This window comes from Polypterus senegalus, chromosome 11 (assembly GCF_016835505.1).
Source record: "Polypterus senegalus isolate Bchr_013 chromosome 11, ASM1683550v1, whole genome shotgun sequence".
NCBI lineage: Eukaryota > Metazoa > Chordata > Cladistia > Polypteriformes > Polypteridae > Polypterus > Polypterus senegalus.
The window spans coordinates 166025872-166047094 of NC_053164.1; the positions used below are offsets into that span (position 1 = coordinate 166025872).

General features: G+C 37.8%; 1 protein-coding gene across 1 annotated transcript in view; it reads right to left on the reverse strand.

Moving 5' to 3' along the window:
• The window catches only part of zgc:136858 (uncharacterized protein LOC678543 homolog), a 171427-nt gene extending 151337 nt beyond the window's left edge, over positions 1 to 20090 (reverse strand). The window contains exons 1-3 of the mRNA XM_039770052.1: positions 20009 to 20090; positions 17437 to 17532; positions 3556 to 3670 (exon numbers count right to left, since the gene is read on the reverse strand). Coding sequence (XP_039625986.1) covers positions 3556 to 3670; positions 17437 to 17521 — 200 coding nt within the window. The 5' untranslated portion in view covers positions 17522 to 17532; positions 20009 to 20090. The remainder of the gene's footprint in view (positions 1 to 3555; positions 3671 to 17436; positions 17533 to 20008) is intronic.
• Positions 20091 to 21223: the final 1133 nt, after the last annotated feature.

Consider the following 21223-nt stretch of genomic DNA (forward strand, 5'->3'; position numbering starts at 1 on the left):
TAACTCAACACTACCTAACTTTCAATTTTATTACTGGGCGGCAAAAATATAAGCTATAAAGACCTGGACATTGACACAAATTGATAAATATACACAAGCCTAGTCTGCAAAAGAAATAAAATTTTGCTGTACTTATTTATATGCCCCGCTTTGTACTCCAGTACATACAAATTATTGTCACTGTACCAATAATCCGATTGTCCATCAATCAGTCAGAATATGGAACCAATGCAGGAAGCACTTTAAGGCAGAGAAACTTTTATCTGTTGTAACTCTGCACGATAATCACCTTTTTCTACCCTCTGAAACCTACACAGTATTTAATCTTTGGAAAACATCCGGGATTAAAACACTTATAGAACTGCATATCGATAATGTCTTTGCATCTTATGAACAATTATGCTTCGAATTTAACTTCCCATCAGCTCAATTGTTTTCACTACTTTCAAATCAGAAACTTCACTAAAATGGTCCTGCATAATTTTCCACACCTCCCACCCATTTCTATTCCAGCTGAAATACTCATCAGTCTTGAAGACTCAGACAACATCTCAATAATATGTAAAAACATTAAAGTGTCTTCCTTTCAAAGGTCCTAGGAACAGAGAGGAAAAGTGGATCTTTCACTTAATATCTCAGAAAAGGAGTGTAAAGCAGCCATGAAGAGAAAGCACTGTAGCTCCATATGTGCAAAACATTAAATCATTCATCTTAAAATTGTGTGTAAAATTGTCCAAAAATTTGAGATTCAACCTGTGAACATTGCAATCTAGCTCTAGCCTCACTGGGCCACATGTTTTGAAAATACTCCAAATGAACAAAATTTTGGACAAATATCTTTGAATGGCCATCAGACTGCCTTGGTGTCATTATCAGCCCAAACCTATTAACAGTTGTGTTTGGTGTACTCCCTGATGGGCTTAAAATGGAAAAGGAAAAATTGATTGTCATCGCCTATACCTACTAGCACTACTTGTATGTAGACTTATCTTGCTCAACCTGAAGACCCCAAACCCACCATTTATAAGTCAGTGGATAACCAATGTTCTATTCTATTTGAAATTGGAAAAAATCTAATTCTTACTTAGAAGCACTTTAAGGCTGAGAAGCTTTTATCTGTTGTAACTCTACTTTAATCTACTGTTTGAATATATGAGGGTGAATGCCACATTTTAAAGTATGTTAATATATGTCCTTTCTAACTTTTTAAAAATATGGCTGGATCTAATTAATAAAATTCTAGAATAAGCATTTATATCAGAGGAATGGCTCTCCTCTCTGTCTCTCATTTGGGGGTTGAATTCTGTTTTGTTAAGTTCAACTGGATTGTATGTAGTGTTATTTTCTTCATTGTATAAGTTAGACTTGAACTTATGGAATGTTTTTTTCTTCAAATAAAATTATAAATAATTACATTTTTATGATAAAATTTTTCTATTAAAAAACGCTGGTATTAATAAAGTCTACTTTTGTGTCGCACCTTTTGCCTGTTTGCATAATATACAGTATGTCTATATTAATAATAAGTGTTTGGGCTCTATCAGCTTGTAAACAAGATATAATTTTTTTAGTTCATTACCTATAAGTACACAGTCAGTCAGTCATTTTCCAACCCACTATATCTTAACACAGGGGTCTGCTGGAGCCAATCCCAGCCAACACAGGGCACCAGGCAGGATCAAATCCTGGGCATGGTGTCAGCTCACCATAGGGCACACGCAGACACACACACTAGGGACAATACAGGATCGCCAATTCACCTAACCTGCATGTCTTTGGACTGTGGGAGGAAACCCACACAGACAGGGGGAGAACATGCAAACTCCACGCAGGGAGGACCCGTGAAGTGAACCCTGGTCTCCTTACTGCAAGGCAGCAGCGCTACCACTGCACCACCGTGACGCCACCGAAGTAAACATTTTAGAAAATGTTCACTTCAAGGAAGTATGCTGAAACTGAAGTTGCAAATGAAAACATAAGACAATAAAAATTGGAATACCATCTGCCTATCAGTCTATTACCTGAGCCCTCCTTAATTAAGTTTTAGAGTTGCAAACAGTGGAGGAGATCAGATTACCACTAGCGTAGTCACACACCCACTTTTAATGGACTCAACTAAAGGCCAGATATACAAACAGTTATAGCAATGGCAAAAAAACACACACTTGTGAAGTAACTTCCATAAGAGACCACAGGATGCATAGTTACTATTATTTCTAAGTCCATAAAGAACATGTAGACATGATAGGCAAACTCCCAATACCTCTCGCATATTGTACCTGTGCAGGAAAAATACCTAGTCCACAACTTCAGAATTAGGATAAAATCAGCATTGCTCTTCCTCCTTGATCTAAAGATCAACCATTGAAAGGAGTTTCTATTCCAGTTCCCCATTGTATACTAAGCCAAAGATGTTTTTTTGGGTTTTCACATGATGTGAGTGAGTGAGTGAGTGTGGATTGTTTATTTTTTCTTTATCTTATTTTTCTTTTCTATTTTTCTCATACTACCTTTGTTAACTGAGGCCACAGAGAAAATAATCTTTCTAGACAATTGTAACAACATGAGTATTGTAAATGAAGAAGCCTAAGAGGCATGATTAAAATTTTATTAGCAAGTGTAGTGTTGGTAAGAAAAGAATTTATTCTATGCACACTAAATGGTAAGCAGAAAGTCTGTTATCATTTTATTGCCTAGTTTTAATGGTACTGTATAAAAGACTGTAGCAATCTTATACAAGCAATCCTTCATAAATGTAGAGGCTTCTTCCTGTGCTGAGGAAAATGCCTCTGTCTCCCTTAAAGAGGGCTACACAATTGTTGAAGAGGTCACTGAAGAAATGCAAGGCATCTGATCTTTGGTAATCTTTAAGCTGCTTGAATATATGAGAGTGAAAGCCACATTTTAAAGTAAGTTAATATATGTCCTTACTTTAGTAACACATTTCCTTGTTTTACACTATTTGTCTACCATGATTACTAGGGAGGAAAATATTGTTTGTAGTACGGCTGCAATTCCCAATATTACATTCCCATGGTGCATCCACACATTGATACATTCAAATTTCACCTTGACATGATTTTATTGAACCCAGAGTGTTGCTCAAAGATCTTAGGATTGCATCAACAAGAAGGACAAGGTGATGTCCAAGTTTACAAAAATCTGAACAATGAAAAGTTCTTTTTCCATACCATACCAAATAAAAGTCATTCTGCTTTGATTTTTGCCCATCTAAAACATTTACGTTGATAAATAAAAATTATATAAATATCACCATAACAGGTAAACCAAAGATTCAAGGCTAAGTTCCCACAAACACAACTGAATGCACAATTCCTGGTTAAAGCTCTCCAGTCTAAATTGGCAAAGGAGCCATTTAATAGCTACATTCTAAAAATGACATACTCTCTGATAAGATAAAATTATAATCTGAACACTCTAGTTATCTTCTTTTACTACAAATGTCATATTTCTAATTAATTATACATATGTGGAACTGCCCTTCACAAGTTTCTAGAACACATATTGAAAAGAAATGTAAAAACCTTTGCTTACATTACATTTTGTGGAAATGGCATTCCATGTGTGATAATCGTACTTTCTAAAGCCACAACTGGTTTCTGATTTGCCAATGCCGCAGACACCGATGGCATAATCTTGAAGAAGTTATCTGTAAGTAGACAAAAACATATGGTGTCTTTTTTCAACTGTTAATTTAGATTTTAAATAAATGTTAGCATTGTCTACCTCTCCAGGAATCATCATCTTAAAATGGTGGAGAGGATTGTGTGCCCCTGTGACCCTGGCAGCTATGTTGTCTGGAGCAGAAGATCCTAGTTGGGTCTCCCAAAGCAATTCAAACCCCCTAATGAAGCAAAACCACAAATTTAAACAGAGTACCCTACCTGGTATGTGGTTACTGGGGCCTGGAGAAAATGCAATATGGGACTGCCCTCCTGTGGGCTCACCACCTGCAGTAGAAATAGTGGCCAGATGTAATGTGCCCTGACCTGGGTGGTGATTGAAGGCCACATAAACTGACTCTTTTGGTGTGGAATGTCACTTCTTTTGGGGGAATGAGCCAGAGTTGGTGGGTGAGGAAGAGATATACCAAAGAGATATAATTGGACTTACATCTACCCATTCACTTCATCTTGGAACCAAACACCTCGAAAGAGGCTGGACTCTCCTTTACTCTGGAGTTGCTTCTTATTGAGCCGCTGCCTGGTTGATGCCATGCTGAAGTTTGTCCTGGAGCACAACAGGGCTGCCTCTGTGAGGCTGAAGGTTGCAGAGGTCCTTGAAGGACTCCTACTGCCATATGTGCTTATGCACCAAAAGTTAGTTTGGCCTTGTTGGAGTGCCTGGAGGGAATCCTGGAAAGCATTTCAGCTGAGGATTCCATAGTTCTGCTAAGGGTCTTCAATGTCCACATGGGTAATGATTTGAAATACATGGAGAGGCATGATTGGAAGGAACAGCCTCGCTGATCTAACCCCGAGCAGTGGTTTGTTATTGGACTTTTGTGCTAGGCATGGTTTGTCCATAACAAACACCATGTTCAAATATTAAGGTGGCTCATAAGTGTACCAGAGCACATTAGGCAAAAGATCTGTGATCTATTCCATAATCATATCATCAGATTTCTGGCCGTATGTTTTGAACATTTAGGTGAAGAGAGGGACAGAGCTGTCAACTGATCACCACCTGGTGGTGAGTTGGGTCAGAGGGCGGGGGAGGTGTTTGGACAGACCTGGAAAGCCCAAGTGAGTAGTGAGGGTAGACTGGGCTAATCTGGGGGAGACCCCTGTCCAGCAGACTTTCAACTCCAATCTCTGAAAGAGCTTTTCCCATTTTCCGGGGGAGGCTGGAGACAGAGAGTCTGAATGAGCCTTGTTTAACACTAGAATCCCTGAAGCCTATGAAAAAACTTGTAATCCCAGCCCACCTTAAATTCCATCAGCGTCTTTTGTTTTGTAAATGTGTCGAAGCAGCCTGCTATCCCATCTCCCCACCACCACAGAAAGGATAAAAAGTTCTCTCAGCTCAAGTCTTGTTTATCTGGTTGTGAGGTAGGTGGAGTTGTAGAGGGTAAATAATACAGTAATCCCTCCTCGATCGCGGGGTTGCATTCCAGAAACAAAACGCGATAGGTGAAAATCTGAGAAGTAGAAACCATATGTTTGTATGGCTATTTTTATATATTTTAAGCCCTTATAAACTCTCCCACACTTTATAAATATTCCCTGCACAGTTATACAGCATAATCCCTTTGTATTCTCTTAGATATTAGGTAAGATTCATTGAAATTATGTATGTAAACACACTGTTTATATACAGTAAAACCTAAATATTATTTTATAGATATCGAGTGTCTCCGATATCACATTACAACCATTAGGATAGACAGGCCACCAGCAATAAATACGTACAATGCAAGAAAAATTGTATACAGTAAATGTGTGTACAGTGACACTAAACGTACATACATGTACTAAGTACTGTACGTAGAAAATTAATTATGGTTACTCACCAACAATGACACGATGACTTGTCCGATAATGATGAGTTTAATTTTACTGCACAACAAAGGAGAGCGTTACAGCCCTTCTAAAGGAGCCACTTCAGGTGACTGTGTAGCACCGCCGTTGTTTTTCTTCTTCAATCCAAATCCCTAAAGCAGATTCCATCCAGACTATTGTCTTATTACATCCACTTATAACTCGTTTTGTACCCTGGTTAAAAGGACACTGCGGCCGTAGATCTTATATTCCTTTCCTACTTTTTAAATCAAAAGAATCATAGCCTCATTGATGCTGTAATGGCGTCCTACAGCGGTGTAGCTTTTCCCTTCCTTCAACAAATCCAAAACGTTTACCTTTTCAGCAATCGTTAACATCTTCCGTTGCCGCTTGGGCACAGCCCCTGAAGCAGTAGCAGGAGCAAATCGTTTTGAGCCATAAAATGAAGGGCTTGAATATGCACAAAGATAAACACAAAAGAGCACAAAAGTTAACTCTTTACATGGCAAAACACATTGATGCTGAATGAGCGAGACGAGACTTCCTGGTTAACACCGCATTCAGCACACAGGAACTTAACTGCGTGCTCTGATTGGTTAGCTTCTCAGCCATCCACCACTAGCAACCCTTGTATGAAATCAACTGGGCAAACCAACTGAGGAAGCATGTACAGGAAGTAAAAAGACCCATTGTCCGCAGAACCCATGAAGCAGCGAAAAATCCGTGTTATATATTTAGTTATGCTTACATATAAAATCTGCAATAGAGTGAAGCTGCGAAAGTCAAAGCGCGATATAGCGAGGGATTACTGTATAGCGTTATTTGGAACACATACATTTTATGTGTGTTCTGTGTCTACAACGATCTATGTAAATTTAGGATGACAGCAAATGTGAGAAATGCAAAAAATATTAAACACATAACTAAAAATGAAACGTTTTTCATATTTTAGTAATAATTGACAAAATGTAGACATGAAGTGTATAATGTGTGAAGACTGAAGTCCAAATATCATATAAACACTTTCACAAAAGGTACAAGTATAACAAAATAAGTGTGCTTTTATTCAAGAATATACCAGCCTAATAAGGGCTATTCAGTCCCTGTATAATCACAGTGAGAGCTTAGTCCGCATACTCGGAAAAACATCAGCAACGTCTCCAGAGGGTGTGGGGCTCTGCCAGCGCTGTGCTTTGTCTCCTATCCTATTTGTGAGTTTCATGGACAGTATATCAAGGCGCAGCCTGGAAGGAGAGGGCATCCAGTTCAGTAACCTTAGAATTGCATAACTCTTTTTTGCATATGACATGGTCCTGTTGGCTTCATTGGGCTGTGAACTCCAGCACGCCTTGGGAGAGTTTGTGATTGAAAGTGAAATGGCAGAGATGAGGATCAGCACCTCCAAATTTGGTCCTCAATAGAAAATAGGTGGACTGTTCTCTACAAGTGGAAGGTGAGTTACTGCCTAAAGTGGAGGAGTTTAAGTACCTCGAGGTCTTGTTCATGAGTGAGGTGGGAAAAGAGATGGTGAGATCGACGGACAGATGGGGGCAGCAAGCATAGTTATGTAGTCAATATAGAGATGTATAATGGTAAAAGAATAAGATCACAGGTACAAGATATTGAAGTAAGCTTTCTCCACTGGATGTTGGGCTCTCCCTTAGAGATGGGATGAGAACTGCAGACATCTAAGAGAGAGGCTCAGAGTAGAGCTGCTGAACCTACTCATAGAGAGAAGCCAGTTGAGGTGGTTCGAGCATCTGATATGGATGCCTCCTGGATGCTTCCCTGTGGACGTTTTACTGGCATGAGTAGCTGGGAGGAGACCCCAGGGAAGACTCTGGGCTCACTGGGAGGATTATATCTCCCAGATGGCCTGGGAATGGATTGGGATCCCTCAGTATGAGTTGGCAAGTGTGGCTGGGGAAAGAGATGTATGGGCTTCAGATAAGCAGTGGAACATGAATGAATGAATAGTATTGCCTAGATACAATTAAATCATTTGAGCACACAGACATACAGTACAATAAAGCTGCGCATTGCTTAGACTTGCATATTTCCCTTAATTTATGTGTGTGTCTGAGAGTCCTTTTCAGGGTCCATTTCAATGTCATTGCTTTTGAATTTTAGACGCTGCTTGTACATTAGTATCATTGAGGCAGCCTGTGTTGTTCACACAGAGCTTTTAAGAAGCTTTCAAGTTACAGTACTAAATTAGTAAAGTGTACCTAGCATTTGATACCACTGATCAATCCATTCATGGGCTGGAAAGTTACATTGTGCTCTAAAACATTGTTCTTGCCTGGTTAAGTTCATATTTATCAAACTGATTACATTACATACATACATAAATATGCTTATAGTACCCAGTCATTATACTCAAAAGGTCAAATATGTTGTCCTGCTGGGCTCACTACCGAGACTTTTAAGTCTTTTCACTTTACAATCTCCCATTGGAAAGTTCATTAGAAAATATAACTTTAATGTTCACACATACGTAGGCAATGCCCAGCTATACCTTTCTTTTTAGATCAAATGACATTTCTCTGATGCTTAAAACAATAGATGTGTGGACAGATGATGCTATTTGTCTCTGAATAAAGAAAAAACAGAAATGTTACTTATTCATGAGAATGCAGACCATAGCAATATTCTGTCACTTTTAAATTCAATTGGACTAACCATTAGTTTTAATGAGTCAGTGCACAAATTATGTAATCTTTGATACCAGTTGTGGTGTTATGGGTCCACAGCTCGTGGAGAAAAGGCCACTGATTTTAAATAAATAATCACCGCACCCGAGGCGGCTTGAGGGGGCGTTGTTGTAGCGAGCAGCGGGGCAGTCGTCGATGTGGGCGTTTCTCACCGTGTGCACAGGTGAGGAACTGCCCACATTCGTGATTGCTCCCGTGGCTAATGCTGCAGCTGTGATGGCCCCTCACGTTTTTAAAAGAAGTGCAAGTCGGTTGGGGAGAAAGAGGGAGAATCGATTGGAGAGAAAGGAAAGGAGAGGACGGAGGTTACAGGGAGCGTGGAAGCAAGCGGTGCAGGAGAGAGACGGACACGCGGAGCGTGTGGTGGCGCGATCGGCCGTGGGCAGCTGCGAGGAAGCTGGGTGTTAGGCCGACACCCAGGTGTTTGTGTAGATGTCGCTCCCGCTGAGCGATCTGGTAGCGGGAGTGACAAGGTGAAAGCGACGGGCCGCAGAGAGGCCATGGAAAAGGCAGCGGAAGTCGGGAGACTTGGTGATGGAATCCCCAACGTGGGCGACCTGGCCGTTGAGGGTAATCAAGTCTCGGGGACTGGGATGAGTGCCAGACCGAAGCCAGGGATCGGGAGGTCTCCAGTCTCGAGCGTGTGATGTAGGAGGGCAGCTGCAGAGAGCGTCTTGCCTGCTGCTAAGCCCGTACGGGATAAGCAGGTGAGACGCATACAGAAAATAGGCACCGGATTGTGTTAGTGTTTTAAGATTGATTCCATAAGAAGATTTAACCTCCGATTTTAAGGATTGCTTTTTTTCTATTGAGTTTTAACCCCCACGTGTTCATTTAATGGATTATTTATTTATTTATTTATTGAAGAACTTGGAGTACTGCACTATTTATGAACACTGTTTTTGTTTTGTTGATTTTTTAATAAAAGCACTTTTGCACTTTTTACCTTCCCCTTGCTCAGATGCTTAATTTGCCTCCATTGACTAGCTCACTCGGTAACATTATCGACGGTGTTGGGTTCATGTGCTTCCAATATCAAAGGGAGTGTGGAGCCTGAACCCACATCGTCACACCAGTATGTCTTTTAAAGCATACATTTCAAAACAGTCTAAAACATGCTTTTTCCATTTCAAAAATGCTGAAACTTCAGATGTTTTCTAAATATGGAGGATACTGTGAAATTAATTCATGTATTCATTTTTAGAACTGCTGCCTCGTAGATCCAGTGTCTTAAATTTGACTCCTGAGTCAAGTTGCTGTCTATGTGGATTTTGCACACTATCCCCATGTTTGCCTGTGTATTCCTTCCATATCCCTAAATATGTGAGCATGGGCCTGATGTTGGGCTGGCTTCCTCTCTGCAACTGCGATCTGCCCAGTATTCCAACTCCCATGACTCTAATTTGGATTAGGTGGGTTTAAGATGTCATCTTACTTATATTAACTATCTCTTTTATAAATATATCTTACAGGTAAGTGCCAATGTCTGTTTTCATTGTATATGGTGCTTCACTGTGTGTTTTATGTTAAATGCCTATGAACAAGCATTTATTTATATCTTAGATTATATGTTATAAGGTATTTGCTCATATAATAACATTGATTTTGAAAGTAGGTTTTACTTTTGCTTCAATGGAATCACACTCATGTTTAGATTCTCATCCAGAGGAGAAAATATATCAATGCCTCATGAATGGTACCTGTAAGGTTATTTGATTTCCTTGAAAGTAACCTCTAGAGGCTCCATCCAATTATTTCTTATCGACAAAAAGTTGCACTACATTTTCATTCCATCTTAAAGGTGATTGAATAAGATGAGAAATTTACATTAATAAGCGATGGACCATTACATTTAAGTAGCCCATTTTATTTATTTGCTTGGGCTGTGATGCATAATAAATTCTGTCCTATTAATAAACATCTTCACAGAAATAGCAGATTGAAAAACTAGGAACAGAACTATTAAAGAGAAAATAATGAGACACCAAGGAAGCACTGAGGCTACATAGATGCTACAGAAGGAAACAGAGGGCAGAAAAAGAAATTGAAATATCACATAGAGGATTTTATGTGAATATGAAGAGCACATAAGTAATGAGTGGACAAACAAAACAAGTTCTTTTTAATGTTTGTTCAGTTTAGTACTAAAACTAATGAAAGAAATAAAAGCATACTCTGAAACTTATTGCTGAAATAAACTGCAATACTAGAACACCTACATTATATAGAAAGGATAAGCTGCTCAGTCGAATGACTATCACAAAATAAAATATTTTTCAAAACATTTCTACTTTCAATAATATGCATACACTGGCTCATCAATCAAAACTGATTGCTATTAGAAGCAGTAAATTTTAGACTGTTAATTTATTTTAAACAGTAAATATTTAAAAAGTTAATTTCAAACTGTTTCATATAATATTCCATTTTTATAATTGGCTTTAAGAAACAAAATTTAAGTGACCTAATATCTTCCATTAACACCACTTTTTAAAGGACCCATCTGAGGTTGACTTATGAAGAAGAGCACACAGTCAGCAGCACAGTTATTTCAACCCGCAGAAGTCGTGCACGTCAATTACATCCCTGCAGGCTCTGCTTTGTGTCCCCCACCTCCCATACTGAAACTCCTTGGCGGTGCTATTCCTTTTTGCATATGCAGCTATTTGTTGACAGGTTATAATAGACTTGTTCCACATTTATGGCTATAATGAAATTAAAAAGATAGAGCTTGGTTGTGTGGCTGCATTTTTTGAACACTGCATCCTGTAATCAGAACGCAAGATAATTCAATTTTTCATGCTGACTCACTAAAATTTGTCATTCAAAAGAATTTATTTGCAAACTTTAAAACACATTTCTTCTATTAAAATAAATCTAAATAACATGAGATAGCGGATCATAAGAGTATTAGCTGTCTCAGTAGTTTATGGTGTTGTTAATATACGGTTTGCAAAGATTTTCTTTAAATAAATAGAAGAAAAGGACCCAAGTGCTTTTGTAATAAACAACTCTATCTTCCAGGTAGTTATGTAGGTGGGTTAGACTTTTATTATCACACAATGTGCTAAAAATCTATTATACTTATCTTTACTACCTGAACATAAGACTCTGCACCAAAGTGGTAAATAAAACATTAATTTTAGTTTACAAATAAAAAGCTTTATTAAACTTTATATGTTATGCTGGAAAGTCAGTCACAGAAGACAAATGAAAGAGATATCATTAGGAATGATGCAAAGGTACTGTATTTGCTTTGGAAGTGCCAACTATATAGCCAGACAGTTGTTGTTTTGTATTTGAATACTTATTACCATTGTTAAATCCTTTCTTCTATGGCAATACATCGCATTCCAGATAGATAACCTGGGGCCACATGCATAACGCTGTGCGTAGAATTTGCACTATAACATGACGCAAGCAAAAAAGCCGAAATGTGTTTAAGCACAGAAAAATCTAGATGTAGGAATCTGTGCATACTCCAATTTCCACGTTCTTCCACTCCATAAATCCCGGTCAGCGTGAAAAGTAACGCTTGTGCACGTGCCTTCTGTCCCGCCCCAACTCCTCCCAGAATTACGCCTCCATGAATATGCAAATCAATATAAATTGCCCTTGAGCTCTGCCTTCTGTGAAAAGACAATGGAAAAAGCAAGAAGGAAAATGGAAGAATTTTAGCGAATACAAGGTGGAGGCAAGGAAAAACATACCATTTGTTGGTTTAAACAGTGGTATAAACAACAAAAGGAAGCTGATCGCCTGACATAGTCGCACAGTGCCCAAAATAAAAAAGAGGTTGTCACATATCAAAGTCGCCATGAAAAGGCGAGTTGTAGCTCAGCGTCTGAGTGTCATATGAAAGCTTATTAGCGTACAGAGAAGAGAAAAGGCACACAGTGGGGAAAAAGCACGAAATGTCAACTTCAATCTCGAAATTTCTACTTTAATTACGTAGTTTATTTTGTCATTAAAGAAGAACATCATAAACTTCATCTTAAAATCATTTAATTAACCAGTTTCTCAAATTACATCATAATTAAAGTAACACGTTAAATGCTTTGTTTTGTATTTGATCTTTTTCTCTATGTGTGTGAATCACTACATGCTTCCACTTTCTCTTTCTTCGACAGGACACAGAATCCATTACATTCGTGATATTACAGCTCTCTGAATAATTAAAATACTGAGATGTATACTGTATGTGACATCTCCAGTTCCTGTCCTTACTTTTCTTTCTCCACATACCCAATCACCACACAATCAGCTCTGTAACAGACGTTAAGCCATCTGTAAGTTTACAACGACGATTCTTGAAAACGTTTAAGGAACATTGAAATATCTTTGTAGTACAAGTTTAATTATTCTATCCATCCATCCTTCCACTGTCGCGTCAGCCCCAGAAAGAATACAGCACAAGGTAGGATCAATCCATGAACTAGCTAGCGCTGCAGAACCGTGTCCTCACATGTTTAATTATTAACAATACAGATTATTTAAATGAAGTTAAAGTTTTATCTGTTTAATATAATCAACATATTTTGCTGCATTTCATCTTAAAAATGATATTGTCATCATATGTAAATACGTGCTTTATAAAGTGGCGCAGGTTGTGCAATATTATAACTGTAGTGCAAGTTTACAGTGGGGTGATTGTACTTATAAGTACAAACAATTCTGCAAGGAGCACTTGATGGACTAATTGACTGTTTCTGAACCGCGAGGTCCGTACAGAAAAGGCTTTGAAACATTTTGCTGTAGCTGAGGCAGGGTGGGCTTGATGCTGTATACCGATATTTCTCTTTCCGATCAGCTGCTGCTGTGATTCACACTCAGATACAGTGATATAAATACTCTGAGTGGTGCAGTGAGAGTAATATGGAAAAAGATGATCCGCTGTGGCAACCCTTAACGGGAGCAGGTGAAAGAAGAAAAAAATGGTGCAGTGAGAGTAACAATCCTAAAGCAGTTGTGGTATTTGGAATACTATGGCTATTCCCTGGACCATTATATTGTTACAAGTTAATTACAATCAGATGCATTACACTAATAAACAATATGCTCTTAATTTCAGTATATTTATAAAGCCGCGGCAGGAATGTGGCTCTAAGAAATACTGTAAAGATAAACCACACAGGAACTGTAGCACTGCTTTGACACTGGGTGCCACCAGTTTGCAAAACCGAGCAGAGAACTTGCGTACAACAAGGTATGAGGTACTATGGAAAAGTGTGTGGCTTTACGCCAAGTGTAGGTTTTATACATCGCTATTTGAACTTGGAGAAGTTTTTACGCAACATTTCTGTATGTACGCACCGTTTATACATGAGGCCTCTGGAAACTACAGTATATTTGCCTTTTTATGCCATACTGCATGTAGCACTTTTATTAAACAAAAGGATGGCTAAAAAACTAAAGAAAAGGAAAACAGATGAAAGTAAGAAAAGAAACTCTGCTTCCTCTTTGAAAAGTGGAGGCTGCTGATGAGATTCGACTGAAGCCGTGATCTTAGGGAGGGCCTTGCCAGGACAGGCAGCCAAGCTAGAGCTTAACAGAGTACCTGGACCTGGCCCAACCTCATGTAATGAGGGAGGGAAATATGGGTTTTAAATTTTAAAATATTATTTTAAACGAGTTTCACCTGAGCTAATTGGAGATAAAAATCTCTCTTTGTTTTGACTGATGGTAAGAAAAGTAACATATGTATACTGTATATTTCTTTTATCGTGACATTTTATCTAGTTTATGTTGTAGTTGCAACTTTCTTTATTTGGGAAAGATGATAGCAAATTACACCCTATTGGCTATTTTGGGGAGTTGGTAAATACAGAGGTAGACAGCACAGAAGGAGAGGAGGATCCAGTAATGAAGTCATAACAGAGAGAATTGGTGATGCTGGACTGTGATTTGTGCGGGTAAGAATCCAAAAAAAACAAAGTCTTGAATTGACATACTGGCAGTATTCCATTTATCACTGGGATATTCTTGCAGTAAAGAGTTGGTTATCAGCACCCCCACTCTGCCATTCAAGGGAAGCCCCCCACAATCTAATGTAAATATCTCAACACACTCAAACCTCCACAGGGGAAACCTCTCTCTGACTTAATGTATCTCATCATCACATGATGGATGGATGGATGGATGGATGGATGGATGGATGGATGGATGGATAGATAGATAGATAGATAGATAGATAGATAGATAGATAGATAGATAGATAGATAGATACCTATCTGATACTTTATTAATCCCAAGGGGAAATTCACATACTCCAGCAGCAGCATACTGATAAAAAACAATATTAAAGATTGATAAAAAATCAGGTATAACAGACAATAATTTTGTATAATGTTCCCGGGTGGAATTGAAGAGTCGCATAGTGTGGGGGAGGAACGATCTCCTCAGTCTGTCAGTGGAGCAGGACAGTGACAGCAGTCTGTCGCTGAATCTGCTCCTCTGTCTGGAGATTATACTATTCAGTGGATGCAGAGGATTCTCCATGAATTGACAGGAGCCTGCTTAGTGCCTGTCACTCTGCCACAGATGTCAAACTGTCCAGCTCCATGCCTACACTAGAGCCTGCCTTCCTCACCAGTTTGTCCAGGTGTGAGGCGTCCCTCTTCTTTATGCTACCTCCCCAGCACACCATCACATACAAGAGGGCGCTTGCCACAACTGCCTGATAGAACATCTGCAGCATCTTATTGCAGATGTTGAAAGACGCCAGCCTTCTAAGGAAATATAGTCGGCTCTGTCCTCTCTTGCACAGAGCATCAATATTGGCAGTCCAGTCCAGTCCAATTTATCAACCAGCTGCACTCCCAGGTATTTATAGGTCTGTACCCACTGCACACAGTCACCTCTGATGATCACAAGGTCCATGAGGGGCTCCTTGGTTTTGCTGGTGTTCAGTTGTAGGTGGTTCGAGTTGCACCATTTAAGAAAGTCCTTGATTAGGTTCCTATACTTCTCCTCCTGCCCACTCCTGATGCAGCCCACGATAGCAGTGTCGTCAGCGAACTTTTGCAATGGCAGAACTCCAAGTTGTATTGGAAGTCCGATGTATATGGGCTGAACAGGACCGGAGAAAGTACAGCCTCCTGCGGCACTCTTGTGTTGCTGACCACAATGTCAGACCTGCAGTTCCTGAGACGCACATACTGAGGTCTGTCTATAAGATAGTCCACGATCCATGCCACCATGCCACCACTCCCATCTGTCAGCTTGTCCCTAAGGAGCAGAGGTTGGTTGGTGTTGAAGGTGCTAGAGAAGTCCAGAAACATAATTCTTATAGCACCACTGCCTCTGTCCAAGTGGGACAGGGATCAGTGTAGCATATAGATGATGGCATCCTCCGCTCCCACCTTCTCCTGGTATGCAAACTGCAGAGGGTAGAGTGTGTGGCGGACCTGTGGCCTCAGGTGGTGAAGCAGCAGCCGCTCCATGGTCTTCATCACATGTGACATCAGAGCGACAGACCAGAAGTCTGATGTATATAGGCTGAACAGGAATGGAGAAAGTACAGTCCCCTGCAGTGCTCCTGTGTTGCTGACCACAATGTCAGACCTGCAGTTCCCAAGAAATGCCATGAGAGATCCCACCACATCCCGGTCTATGAAAAAATGTACTTATATCATTGTGCCCAAAACTCCAAGAGGGTACCCTCTCCTGCTCAATTAAGGAAATTAGTAAAATTTGCAATATATCAGGTGCAGAACCAATAATATCACAAAACCAGAGAGTACTTGCACTTACGGTATTTGCTTCCACTGCAGGCACTGAAAACATTTGAATAGTTTTTAGTGATGGAGAAAAAAGGAAAGAAGATCTCAGGGTCTTGTTGACATTTAAGTAAGTATCACCATCTTCTACCAATCTGATTATATTAATGAGGACTGAAGCCAGCAATAAAGGGACAGAGATGAGAGAGGAAGGGAATTTATTACTCATTTGTAAGACTAGAAAGCAAAGTGAGAAGACATTACATCTTAAAACATTTCTTAGTAAAAAATAGCATCAATGTTGCCATATGAAGTTAAGTCTTGTCAGGTAGTAAATTTAAGAAGGTTAAGGGAAATGTTTAGAAATGGGAAAATGTAAATAGTTTATAGAAGTTTTAAAAATGGGAAAATGTAAATAGTTTATCTGTCCTGCTTTATTTTGATGAAATAAAGCTCCCAGATGGAGTTAGTTTAGAATAAGTTAGATTGTATGAACTTACAGTATATACTGTCATACACATGCGAGTAGGAGGCAGCTAAAGGGCCCATGTAACAGTAATTCCATGACAGACTAGGGGGAGGTGAGGTGCATTAACAACCTCTCTCGATTCCTTGCAGATCACTCTCGGGAAATCCCACCAGGTTCCGGCGCCATTGATGACATCACATCCAGGCTATATGACATCATTTCCTTAGCCAGCCTATAAAGCCGCCATCTTAACTCAAAGACTTCAGTTCTGTTTTGGACTCCAACTTGTGAACATATCACTTTTGCAGCCAGGATATATTATACAGGTGGCTGCCCCAAACCTTCATGTTGACTTTGTGTCTTTATTCTGACAATACCTTCTCTCTTTGGTTGTTATACAAGTTAGATATTTGGACATGTTGCATCACTATTTTGAATAAAATAATGATGATTTGAGGAGGGAACATAAGTATGAGGATCATGAAGAAGGCAAAGAAGTCTGAATGTAATTATTAGAGAGGATGTGAAGAAGTAGCTAAGTCCAACAAGCTAAATAATATTAGTTATGTTTTATGCAGAGGGTTTACAAAAAGTTAAATTGAAACTGATTGATATTGATGCTGATAAAAAAGAATAGAATGAGAAGTCAGTTAATAAATGTCAGTATCAATGTTCTTTTACTAAAAATGCATTAATTAAATAATAATAATAATAAATAGAAGCCCTTGATGTTTATAACTAGCAATGAATAAAATGGTTTGCATATTGCTTCATAAAATTCCCCCTAAAATCAATTTTGCATGCAGTTTCATAGTTGAATCACTAAAATTTGTGGGTTTTTTGGGTTTTTACATTTTAATATTACTTTAAGTGCAGTGGGCATTCTCCTTACAATTTTACTCCAACCATATGTCTGTTTTCCTTTTACTTATATGTAATATGATGCATATCAATTGTTTATTATTGATTGATCTGCAGAAGGAAAAATGAGGAAACAGGAGGTTCATTATTACCGTGGAAATGTCGCCATGATGTCACCAGATTCTTTGTCACAGACTGTTGGTGTTTCTGAAGGATGGAAGTCAACCTCAGCAGCATTTTCACCCAAACTGATAAACAAATAAGCACATTTAAATTTGCAAGTTCATTTTAGATTAATAAGTGTATATTTAACTAATTATAAAAATGGTAACATTCAATGTGCTTCAGCAGTAATTTATAATATCTAATGCTTATATACAACATACTAGATACTAAAGTGGTTATGTTACTAATTTTAAAACATTTAAGCCTCAATGTGACTATGACTGCGAAGTCAGAAATTGTCTATCTGTTTAATTTTATTGCTTTTTAGTCTTTCTGGTGTGTGTTCAGACCATCAGTCAATCAATCAAACAATCTATCAATCTATCAATCTATTTATTGAGCTTCTGTAGAAAGCCAAATTCCCCCCGGTAACATAAAAAGGCTCTTAATATCTAAAAACACAGCTCATTTTTGTTTTTATTTTTTCAAACTCATACTGCTTTATTATGGATACAACAATTGTATATAACACTCAGGATGACAAAACTAAGGATGTTTAAAGGGAAACCACTTCACGGAGACAAATTATACTTCTTAGCCTTCCCAAAAATCTTCTTTTTGTTAACAGTACCAAAAAATCTTCACAGAAATATAGTATATAATGCCTGTTTGAAAGACTTGAGTGAGAGAAATCATAAGCTTTGGTTCCATCATGGAAAAAGGAATTGTCAATTAACTTTCAAAAACATCAAAAGTTTACAGGATTATAATGACCTCAAGATATTTTTTGAAAATATACCCACACCGTTGACATAAAAGATGCCTTCACCAGTGAGAACTGAAAGAAAATGTATAGAGTGTTGGAGAAATTGAAATCCACCTAAAACTGATGAGTCAAAAAAAGTAATTTTCATATAATTAATCAAAAATGTCAAAAAGCAAAATTATACTCTAAGCCAATGCCAACCAATTCAAAAATTCTACAATTCTACAGTATAGAAGGCAAGATACATTGCAAAATATTATAATTATGAATAATATTAGGTCAGAAAATGGAAATGTACAACTCAGTCTACCCTTACTGGCATTAAATCACATGATCAAATACTTCCTGTACCTTCACAAGCCAGTTTCTTTACTGAAACAAATTCTAATCCACATAACTTTTTGGAAATCACTTAAAACAAAGTATTTAAGGCACAAAATAATGTTACACCATGCACAGGGGATGCTGTAAATTAATGGGATAATGCAACTGATTAATATAATTTTAAACTTAATGAGGAATATGCAAGTTTACTAAACCAAATATCTAAAAACATTTTACTTATCTTCTTAATTCATACTATTTTTATGATGAGCACAAAAAAAAACAAATGTGATTTTATCACATCACATAAAGAGGTTTCCAATTAGAGCCAAAAACAAATAATTCTTTCAAGAAATAATATAATATACTAAATTAATCGGAAACTATTAATAATGACATCCAAAATAAAAGTTTTTAAGACAATTTCCGGTGTCATATATTGACATAATAGATCAATCTTTGACATTACAAAATTTTTAAGTTCATACAAAGCAGAAAGGCTGACTATCCCTGTTAATATTATTAAACAGATTTGCTCTAAATTGGCTATATTAAATTATATTATTATATTATTATTCCAATGTTCCAATAAACAGTATTACAATGTTTTTGTGGACTTTTCTCCACACACCTAATTTTCCTGTTATAACTTCTAAACCTGCAGGTTACATTAACTGACGATTCCAGATTGGTCACCGTGTGAGTGACTGTATGTGTGCGTGGGCAGTGTGATGGACTGGCATTCTGTCCAAGGCTGTTTCCTGCCTTCTGCCCAGTGCAGCCAGGATATCTTTAAAGACCTGAGAAGCCCTGAACTGGATTGAGTGGGTTTGAGAATGTGATGTTATGTTTTACAAGAAAATTCATAAAAGTGTTAAATCTACTGGAATGACAATATATGACAATATAAATATAAATAAGCAAATAAGCTTAGAGTTTTCTTTGTATGATACAAAACTGTTAGATTTTATTTTACCCCTAAAAGCTTACATAATACTGTTAATAGCACTTTTTTTTTCAAAGTGCTCCCCAGTACTATTGAATTTAAACAGATCATTTCAAAAGAGCCCCCATTACATTCTTTACCCTGAAAGCCAACAGCCACCATCACTGTTAATTTATTTAAACTTTAACATAAGCATATTCTAAAATCCTTATGTATATTTTAACATGAGCATATTCTAAAATCCTTATGTATATTTTAACATGAGCATATTCTAAAATCCTTATGTATATTTCTAATTATGGCCATTAAATTTGCTTTGACTTGGTTCCAGCACACTAATTGAATGACCAAAGTTTTCTAAAAAGATTTGACTGTTTGCATTTTATTCTAATAAATAACTGCACAATGACATAGGCTATCCATGACCAGGTCTGCAATATGAGTAAAATATGCAAAGTTTATTTTATTCTTCACATAGAAACATAAACAGTAGTATACATAAATTAAAAAAGAAAGCACATACCTTCTTACTGATCCTACAAATGAACTTTAACCTCATACTTTGTTTGTAGTAGTGAAACATTGAAAAATCCGCAGCATGCTTGAGTGCGCGCACGCGCACGCGCACGCGCGAGCACACACACACAGGCGCATACACACGGACAGCTTAAGGACTGGAAGCAGAAGACTGTAGCAGAAGAACTTTTTGTTTCTCATCTAACTGCTAGTTTACAAAAATAATAAATCAGTCACATGAAGAATCAGTAAACAAAAAGAATATCATTTTTGAACATTGCAATGCTTATTGCTGCTCCCTCACAAACCTGAAGCTCTTTGGTTCAGTTCCTGGAAAAGACATTTCCTTACATTAGAAGGTGGAAGCATGTGCTGTCTTAGTGAAGTTAAAATTTTCTGTGGCACGTACTTTGTAGATCTCATCTGTGTGTATGTGCATGTACCCTATAAAAGGCTGCACAGAAAAGACAGCCAATCCAAATAAAGCAAGCAATGAAATTGGGAAAGTAAGCAGTCAAGAATGTTTCAAAGTAATACTCAAGATACTCACAGCAGGCTCCTCTTCTACACAAATTCTTCTTGATAAGTCCCTTACCAAAAACAACAGCATTGCTGCAAGCAGTTATTCTTAGTACAACTTTACAAAGTAAACAATGTATATTAAAAAGTTTGGTCAGTGATTTCATTGAGACTAGCGTATATTAGTGTTTTATAATCATCCGAAAACAGTATGAGAAAAAAATCTGCTCCATAGTCCCACACATTACACAACAAGCACCACTGGGACAATTCTGCTGTTGTTTTAAGAAGGAATGGGAGACCCAAAACAAGTAGAAAAGTTTGACTAGAGTGAGCAGTACCTAATAGTAAGACAGGTATTGAAGAGAGAACAATCATTTAATTTTTCACTAGATTGATTGATTGATTCCACAAAGAGCACAATCACAGAGTAATCTGCGATTAGTAACAATACAGTTCAAAGTAACATAAGACAGAAAGGCAGATTACAAGATATTTCAAACAGATGATGAATTATGGGGAGACTTTGGGAAAGTCCTGCAGATCTATGACATCTAATCAGACAACAATTAAATATACAATGTCAGGAGGTTTACAGAAACTGTAACATTAATGATTAATAAACACCACACAAATGTAGTATGGAAAGGACAAAAGGATTAAAATCAACTATTGAAAAAGTTGACTGAAAATGCAAGTAGCT